Source organism: Physeter macrocephalus, chromosome 6 (assembly GCF_002837175.3).
Source record: "Physeter macrocephalus isolate SW-GA chromosome 6, ASM283717v5, whole genome shotgun sequence".
Taxonomy (NCBI): domain Eukaryota; kingdom Metazoa; phylum Chordata; class Mammalia; order Artiodactyla; family Physeteridae; genus Physeter; species Physeter macrocephalus.
In genome coordinates this window covers 34,746,024-34,755,621 of record NC_041219.1, presented here as the reverse complement: position 1 = coordinate 34,755,621, position 9,598 = coordinate 34,746,024, and the positions used below count along the sequence as shown (strand labels likewise).

Genomic DNA, 9,598 nt, shown 5'->3' with positions numbered 1-9,598 from the left:
GGAGGGTGGGAGGGAGACACAAGAGGGAGGGAATATGGGGATATATGTATACGTACAGCTGATTCACTTTGTTATACAGAAGAAACTAACACAACAATGTAAAGCAATTATACTCTAATAAAGATGTTAAAAAAAAAGAGGGCAGAGCAAAAATATTTACTCATATAAGCTGAAAAGGGAATGGAGCCACAGTTTATTCCAGTCAGAAACAAGCATATGAGTGTTTTGTGGTAGAGAATGCTACTAAGCTGAAGCCGGAAGAACCAGATTCGAATCACCAAGTTTTCTCATCTACAAATGTAGGAATTGTATTAAAGAGTCTGTCAGGTCCTTCTAGCAGTCAGAGTCTGTGATTCTATTTTAGGATTAAGGAGCCAAGGAATGGGGGCCAAGGACTATATACAGCGCAGCATTCAGATAGAACTGCTTCATCAAGGTGAGGGGGATGCAATTCAGTTCTTGTTTTCTGTTTGCCCCAACTCTTGCTTACTCATGTTAAAATTCCCCAGGCCAAATTGATTAAGTATTTAATCTAAGACCAGCTAAAACTGAATAACGGTGGAAAAACATCATCTCCCAAGATTACAATTTGTTATTTCATGCATGCAGGAAATAATTGAGCAAATTTTTACCAAGCACCTGCTTTACGCAAGGCACTATGCTCTGGAGAATGTGCAAATGGGCAACTGCTGTCTGAACTTAAAATATGGTAGACTGTCTTTCTCAGTAAGGACATACATAACCAAACATCACATCACACACATAACCAAAATAAAATGGAGACATTCCACAAGAGAGCTACAAAGACCTGTGGTGGAAGTATAGCTTTCTGGCTTGGAATCCTGGTATCAGCTTAAAGAGATTAATTTATTTCCCTTCAGTTTCCTCATCTATGATATGGGGATAATAATAATAATACCTTTTTGTAAAGTTGTTGAGAGGATTAAATGAGATAATAGACAAAAGCATCTTAAATTAATGCCTAGTACATAAGTAAAACCCGGTAAATGTTAGTAATCATTGTCATTATTATGGAAGTTTATAGGATTAAGTGGTTGATTTGACTCCAGAGAAGAAAAAAAAATTTCCTAAGGATGTAGCATTAGGACTGGACACAGAGAGATGAAGTTGGACAGGAGAAAGGAAGAGGAAGGAGAAAAGAGAGGGACACGAAGGAGAGAAATCTTTGCCATAAGAAGTAGTTCAGGACTTCCCTGGTGGCGCAGTGGTTAAGAATTCGCCTGCCAATGCAGGGGACACGGGTTCGAGCCCTCGTGGGGGAAGATCCCACATGCTGTGGAGCAACTAAGCCTGCGTGCCACAAGTACTGCGCCTGCGCTCTAGAGCCCGGGAGCCACAGCTACTGAAGCCTGCGTGCCTAGAGCCTGTGCTCTGCAACAAGAGAAGCCACCGCAATGAGAAGCCTGCGCATCACAACGAAGACTAGCCCCGGCTCACCACAACTAGAGAAAGCCCGCACGCAGCAAGGAAGACCCAACACAGCCACAAAAAAAAAAAAAAAAAAAAGGAGTAGTTCAATTTGGCTGGAGCGGAAAGTTCCTTGACGAAATGGTGGTGTGAAATACAGTTCAGAACACCACTGTACAAGTTTAATATAAATCATTTAACTTTTTGTCTATTAATTTCCTTTCATCCCCAGTCATGTCCTAGAAATATCAACACAGTTAAAAAATAGATCAAATATTATTATTAATATAGATATGTAGTCAGCATTACATCCTCAATGGGTAGATAAACCCAAGCATCATAGTCCGAAAACCATATGGGTTTTCCCTGACCCTTTCTGGAAGCAATTTGTCAAGTCTGAAAAAGCACTAAGAATTCTTAAGTCTAAGAATCAGAAAACAAGTTTCAAGCCAAGTTAAAGTCACTTAACCCTCCAGGCCTCAATTTTCTCTTAATAAAAATGTATGCTACTATTACTTCAGGATGGATGGATAGAAGAAATACTAAAATGGTGGGATGGCCATTCTAGGAAGGGAAAAAACTTGCCAGCATCCTTGAGTTGATATAAGACACAAATGCAATAATGGATGTGAACGTACGTTACATACCTAAAAAGCATTACACAGAACACAAGGTATTTTTCCTACACATCACACAGAAAGGCAAGAACTGCAGATGAGATGGTGGTGGTATGTGGTAAAAAGAATCCGGCTCTGTAGTCAGACCAACTTGGGTCTGAACCCTACCAGGTCCTGTCATTTACTAGCTCTGTGGCCTGAAAGCAAAATAGCCTGAATTGTTATGCTTCTTTTGTGCTATTGCTGGGATTTTATCAGACAGGCAATGTGAATCCTGTAATGGTGTTTCCCCTCACTGCTTCAGACACTTGGAAGCAGTGCAGGATCTAATTACATTTCAGAAACTCTTCTCTGTTTCATTTTATTATTTCAACCCTTACTTCCCGTTTTTGGATCATTGCGATATATTTTTTTTTTTTTTTTTGAAAAGTGCCTCAGATTCTTCCCACCTGCCACTTTTTTTTTTTAAATGAAGCATAACCTAAAAATTAAGCTAATCATAATTTTACCTTTTCCATCAGCCCCCCACCCTTACCCCGACATCCCTAAACAGATTCTCTTGGACTTCTTGGTATGCCCTGCTTTTTGGAAGTGCTCGACAAATGGTTCTTAAATTAATAATAACATTGAAAAGTTCACAATTTAACTGGCAAATATCAGAAATATCCAAATGCTCTTAGCCAAGTCTAGGCCCAGTAAAAACTAACTTTTATTATAGGTTTTCAGGACATTTTTAATACCAGTAATATTTTTAACGTGCTGAACAAATTCTAATTTTCTACATTTATCTGCATGTAATATATCATTTACTCCTCACTGCATTCTTGTGAAATTGGTTTGGCGGGTATTATTTCTATTTTACACAGGGAAAGCAAGACCCACATGTCACTCCATGCTGTGGCAGAGCCACATCAGAACCAAGCCTTCATTTCTAACCCAGTGCACTTTTCATTCTGGCGCACTGCCTCTGGGGAATTCGGCAAACAGGCTGCAATTTACTTTTTTTTAAAACAATATGTAAATGAATTAACAACGGGAACGTCTGCCGAAAAATCATATATAATAACATATCCATCGATCAGCAAGATATTCAATATGTTTAAAATGTAGGTTTCATCAAATACTTTAAAAAATGGATCCATGTATGGAGGGCATGAAATATTTCCACTGTATTCCTGCTATCCAACCTCATCTCGAATTAGTTCTCCACAGGACCTATACTGAAATATGATTATAAACGGAGTTCTCTACTGAGGGAAAGAAGGCCATGTCACAAAGCGTGCAATGTAATATTTATCCCACGTACTCTAAAAAGCTAATATATACGGGAGGACCTCCCTCTGTCTCCTGTCCCCAACACACTCAGCCCAAGGGACGCTCCTGATTACCAAGTATGGAAAGCCCACATTATTTACTCGTCTTATTTTGGACATAGGTCAAATATTCATTGCTAATAAAATCCGATGGCTTTTACGATCCCTGGGTCGTGAAGATAAGGATTAACACCTTGCTAATACTTCTGTTTTCCACGAGAAAGTCAACGAAGCAACGAGGAAGTAACCTCTTAAAAGTAACTTACCTCTGATCAGGGCTACCAGTAATTACAGGATCACTAGCGCAACCTTTGAGAAACGCACGGCTGAGTATAAAAATGTCCAAAGGGCATCTCGGGCTTGGCCAACCCAACCACAATCCCCGGAGCCAGGCGGGACGTAGCTGGGGGTGTTCAGTGCCCAGTGCGCAAAGGAACCGACTGCTTGTCCACCCCTCAGCTTGGCGCGGGATGGGGCGGCGGCCAGGCAGGCAGGCGCCCCCCGCTCCCAGTGGCCGAGACCGCCCGTCCGCCGCCCGAAGGAGAGTGGGGGTGGACACGGGACTGGGCAGTGACCTTGACAGCCCCTCCGCCGTCCGGGGGAGGCTCGGGGTGGACATGGGACCGGGTAGCGGCGTGACACCCTCCGGGCGGGCCGGGGAAGGCTCGGGGCGACTGCGGCGCGGGGGCAGAGGTGGGGTTCGCCCCTCCGCGGCCCCGAGAGGCTCGGCCGCGCGGGGGGCTCTCCGGGCGCCTCCAGAGGCGCACCCGGGGCGGGGCGAGCTCGGCTCAGGCCGGGGACGCGGGGCTCCGGGGGAGAGCAGTTGGGGGTCCGCGGGCGGGCGGCTGGCCCTACCTCCTCGGTGACCGTGGGGCAGTAAGAGATGAGCAGGAGCGTGGTGAGCAGGTTGATGGCGAGGCCCAGGAGGGTGATGGAGTTGGGGGCCATCCACAGCGGGATCCACTGGAGCAGCCAGGTCCAGTAGAGCTGCAGCGGCGGCTCAAGCAACGAGACGCCCGCGGCGCTGTAGCGGTGTTCCTCCAGCCGCCGCAGCTGCGCCGCGCTCAGCGGCTCGGCGAGCGCCTTCAGCCAGCGCGGCGCCGGCCTGGCCCCGGCGCCCGCCGCCATGGCCGCCTGCGGGCCCCGCCGCTGCAAGCGAACGCAGCCCGCGCCGGGCGCCCGGGCGGGGACAGGTGGAGGGAGAGGCTCGCGGGCCCTGGCCTGCGCCGGCCCGGTAGGACTCGCCTGTCGGGGCCCGCGGCCGAGGTCGAGGTCAGGCCGGGCCGCCCCTGGTCCCGGGGCCCGTGGGCCCGGGGCCTCCGCCCCGAGAGCGGCCGGCCGCGGGGGGCGGGGCTTCGGGGAGGGCTCCGGGAGAGGGGGGAGGGGGAGGGGGCCGCCTCCGCCCCGCGAGGTGTCGGGGCAGGTGGGACAGGCCCGCACTGGCCACCGGGTCACCGTGGTGGCTCCGCCGATCGTCACTTTCTAATTGGCGCGCAAAGGGCCCAGACTTCCCCAAGAGCCTGATGCACCTGCTTCTAAGACCCGATTATTCTCCGGGGTCGGCCGGTGACGCTCCCCAGAGGGAAGTCTCGACGGCTGGACAGTTAGAAGCGGGTTGCTCTAACTCATGCGGTGTGCACAGCTCAGATCTCCTAGTGTGCGAACGCCCTGGCCTTTAGCCGCACTGCAGGACGCCGCAGCCTGCAGAGCCGGGGGGTGGGGAGCGGGGTATTGTGTGAGAACATGATTTTTGCACGTCTTGGGTCACCGGCATGAGGTCTCCATCCGTCGTTCCCGAAGAGAGGTCCTGCCTGATAAACACACGGGCACAGTTCTTCCTTCCAACCCCTGAGACTGGGGCCGTGGCTGTGTATTAGCTCTAGAGAACCCTCACTTGCAGGTTGAGGGATCAAGGTTCAGGGTTCAGATTCCAAGGTATTGGACCTACCACTCAGGACTTAGAAACACCGTCTAACAAGGGGACTGAATGGTTGAAAGCCAAATAAATGCCTATTTCTCAGAGCATCTGATACCAATAACAATGGATATTTTTACACACGCCCTTCCTCCCAAAGACAGGGATCCACGTGGTATCTTCCACTGGCCCGCGGAGCAAGCATGCTTGCCACACAGTGGCAGTTCACCAGCCCCTTACCTCACAATGCACCCATTTAGACGGGGGATAGCCTGTCATAAACATGTCATTTGGCACAACCTTTGCCACTTGCCTTTTTCTTCACCTCCTGGTTCTTATCATTATGCACTTCTCTAAGGCATAGAACAAGCTCAGTAACTGCTTTCGTGATAGTTTGGTAGGGCAGCGGCTATCGGCAGGTGCGGTTTGTCCCACAGATTCCACCACAACACCTTGGAGACGGGCCAACAAACTACTACCCAGCCCACCACCTGCTTCCATACAGTCCATAAGCTAAGTACAGCCTTTTAGACTCTTTTTTGGCTGCCATTGGGTCTTCCTTGCTGTGCGTGGGCTTTCCTCTAGTTGCAGTGAGCGGGGGCTACTCTCTGTTGCAGTGCGCGGGCTTCTCACTGCTGTGGCTTCTTTTGCTGCAGAGCACGGGCTCTAGGTGCATGGGCTTCGGTAGTTGTGGCACGTGGGCTCAGGAGTTGTGACACGTGCGCTCTAGAGCGCAGGATCGGTACTTTTGCAGCCCAGGCTTAATTGCTACCCGGCATGTAGGATCTTCCCTGACCAGGGATCGAACCTGTGTCCCCTGCATTGGCAGGCGGATTTTTAACCACTGTGCCACCAGGGAAGTCCCTAGACTTTTAAATGACTGAAAAAAAGAATTTTTTTCTGTGATGCAAAATTACATGAAATTCATATTTCTGTGCCAAGAATAAAGCCATATTTATGCCTTACATATTGTTTATGACTGCTTTCATGCTCCAAGGGCAAAGTTCAGTGGTGTGACAGAGAGCATATGGCTCGCAAGCCCTACAATATTGACTGTCTGGCGTTTTACCGTAAAAAAAAGATTAGCGATCCCTTCCTTAGAGCAATATGAGGGTGTCTGCAGACCAAACCATGCATTGAATATACATCTCCTAATCTTTAATGTGAAAAATGATGCTGACAGATGCAGGAAAGGAATCAGAACGACAGAGATCCATTTTTAACTATGTTGGTTTTTTGTACAGTAAACTTGGAAATACCTATCTTTTAACTTAGTGCCATGAGTAAGCTGAGGAAAAGTCCTTTTCCAGATAAATAAATTTAACTATATTACAGATAATTTCTAATATACATGAAAAACATCAGAAAGAATGAAAGGGCAAGCCATAAACGGGATACAGGTATTTCCCTCAAATAAAATCCATATTGAATAGTACCCAGATCATATAAAGAATTCCTAAAAATCCACAAGAAATAGAAAAACAATATACTAGATTTATGTTCAGATGTCTATAACAAAATCCCCCAAACGTGGTGACATAAGCAAAATAGAAGTGTATTTCTCTCTCACATAAGTTTAGAATTGACAGCCCAGGACTGGGATGGTGGGTCCATGGTCATCAGGAACCCAAGCTCTTCTGTCTTTCTGCTCCAACAGCCTCACTTGACTTCCACCTACAAGGCCAACTCTTGGCTCTGAACAGGCTGCTGTAGTGCTAGCCACCCTATTTGTATTTCAAGCAGCAGGAAAGTGGAAGAGGGTAGGAAAAAAGCTGGATGCCACTCAACTCAGCCAGCAAAGTAGAATGCTTTTTCAGAAGTCCCAAACAACAGTTGTACATACCTCCCACTGGCCAGAACTTAATCACCAGCCTACCTAAGTTCAAGTGTTATCAAGGGAGAATAGATGGGTACAATCATGTGGTAAAACAGTCTGTCATTATCTGGTAAAGTTGACGTGCACATACTCTGTAACATCACAATTCTGATCCAGGAGTGTATCCCGGAGAAATTCTTGCATGTGTCCTAGGAAACACATATAAGACCATTCAGAGCATCTTTGTACAGTAACCAAAAGCTGTAAATAACCTAAATATCTACCAATTCTGAATGGATAAATAAACTGTGGTATTTTCACATAATTTAATATTATTTAGCAAGTTTAATAAGCTATGCTTATTAACGTAGATAAATTGCACAAGCATAATATTGAGTGGCAAAAAAGCTCACAGAAAAAATGCACACAGTATGATTTCATTCATATACAGTTCGAAGACAGGCAAGATTTTGTGTTTAGGAATACGTATATATGTGGCAAAGCTATGACGAAAAGGAAAAAATGATGAATACAATTCCAGAGAGCTGTTACTCCTGGTAGAGAGGAAGGAAGATGGGATTGTGGAAGGGCACACAGATGGCTTCAAAAGTATTGGTAATTGTATGAGTTAGGATACAAAACTACAGAGGCTGAAACAGGATAGATGTTAATTTTTTTCTCACCTAATTGGGTAGACAATCCAGGGCTGGTATGGCAGCTCCAAAGTGTCGGGGACACAGATTTCTTCCATTTTATTAGTCTGACAACTTAGTGTGTTGCTCTTGTCCTTGTGGTCAGAAATGGCTGGCCACAACTTCCAATCAATCGGAAGGTGGAAAAGAGGGGAGACCCTGTGTTCCTTTCCTTTTAAGGGCATGGCCTAAAGATGCACACATTACCCTGCTCTCATCCCATTGGCCAGAACTTGGTCACATGGTTACATTTAGCTGCAAAAGAGGCTGGAAATGAAGTCTTTAGCAGGCCAACCGTTATTCCAGCTAAGAAATTTCTATTGAAAAGTGGGGGAATGGATATTGGAGTGTCATCTAGCTGTCTCAACCACAGTTTTTAAATGAGGTAATAGGAACATGGTATTCATTTTATTATTATTTATGCTATATGTATGTGTAATCCTTTTCTTTTGCAAATATGGAATAGTTAAAAAGTAGTAAAAGTAATAAAAATTTAAAAAGCACATCTTCGTTAACACTCACGCTCCTAAGCTGCTTTTCACCTTTCCCATGGTTTTTATTTTTGGGGGGGTGTGGGGGAGCAGTTGGTGAATTTTTGGAAATTTCAAATTAATTCAAGGCGTATCTGTCTAATGTCAAAGAAAAGTAGATTAGAGATTTCCTATTATTTTACCTCTTGTATCATGGCTTCCTTTGATTACCATGGTTTATTACATAGTGATTGATATATATATATAATTTTTCCTTTTCCTGAACAAATATGGCAGCTTACATTTAGGTGTTCCTATCCTATGCCAGGAACTGTTCTGAGCATCAGGAGTTAATTTCATTTAATCCTCACAAAAATCCTAGGAAGTGGGTACCATTATTAGCCCCCATTTTGCAGATGAGGAAACTGGAACACAGTGAGGTTCAATAACTTGCCCATGATTGCTAGAATAGAGATACAGCCAAGATTCCAGCCAATGTAGTCAGAATCCAGAGCCTGCACTCCTACCTATGGCTAAATGTCACCTAATAAGTTACATATATTAAATATCAGACTTAGATGAGTATTTTTGTCAGTATTAAGCAGTCCTTTTTCTATATATCATCTTACTAAATTTACTAAAACTAATGATACATTCCCTTGCTCAGAGGACTTTGGTAAAGTCCAACCTCCCTAGCTTGGCATTCTAAGGTCCACTCTTCTTATCCAGTCTTATCTCCCAAGTGTCTCTTCCCTCACTCCACTCCCTAACTCTGATGCTTCAGCTTCATGGGTCCATTAGCTGTTCCTAAACATACCAAGCGCTTCCTAATGCCCCCCCCCACTTTGCTCCCTGGGCTTGAGGAGTACCTTCCATCCCTCATCACCCCTAAAACATTGCTTATCAGTCAAGGCTCAGCTTAAATTCCACCTTCTCTGAGATGGCCTCTCATATTCTTCCAGTTGACCTCTCCTGCTTCCACACAGAGTACTTTGTACCTTGTGATCCAGTCTGTCTTGGGGCACTTATTTATGTACTGATCTGCTTTTTGTCCAGCATCAGAGTATCAGGACCACATCCCTGCACTGAGTGTGTTCCTGAGTTCTTGGCACCCAGCAGACATCCATACTTTTAAAAACTCTTTGTTTTGAAATAGTAGACTCACAGAAAGTTGCAAAAATTGCACAGAGAGATCCCGTGTACTCATCCCCCAGCCTTTCCCAATGTCTTACATATCCACAGTACAAGAGGCATCCACAAGTTTTTAGTTGGTTGCTTATCTTGGTTTTACTACTGGTTCTTTTTGTGTAACTTGCACTCACATTTCAAATCTTCTTCCTCAGCATC

At 45.6% G+C, this 9,598-nt stretch overlaps 1 protein-coding gene across 1 annotated transcript in view; it reads right to left on the bottom strand.

The window, feature by feature from the left end:
* CHPT1 (choline phosphotransferase 1) overlaps positions 1 to 4,501 on the bottom strand; it is a 36,640-nt gene extending 32,139 nt beyond the window's left edge. Inside the window, exon 1 of the mRNA XM_024127379.3 lies at positions 4,214 to 4,501. Coding sequence (XP_023983147.1) covers positions 4,214 to 4,486 — 273 coding nt within the window. The 5' untranslated portion in view covers positions 4,487 to 4,501. The remainder of the gene's footprint in view (positions 1 to 4,213) is intronic.
* Positions 4,502 to 9,598: the final 5,097 nt, after the last annotated feature.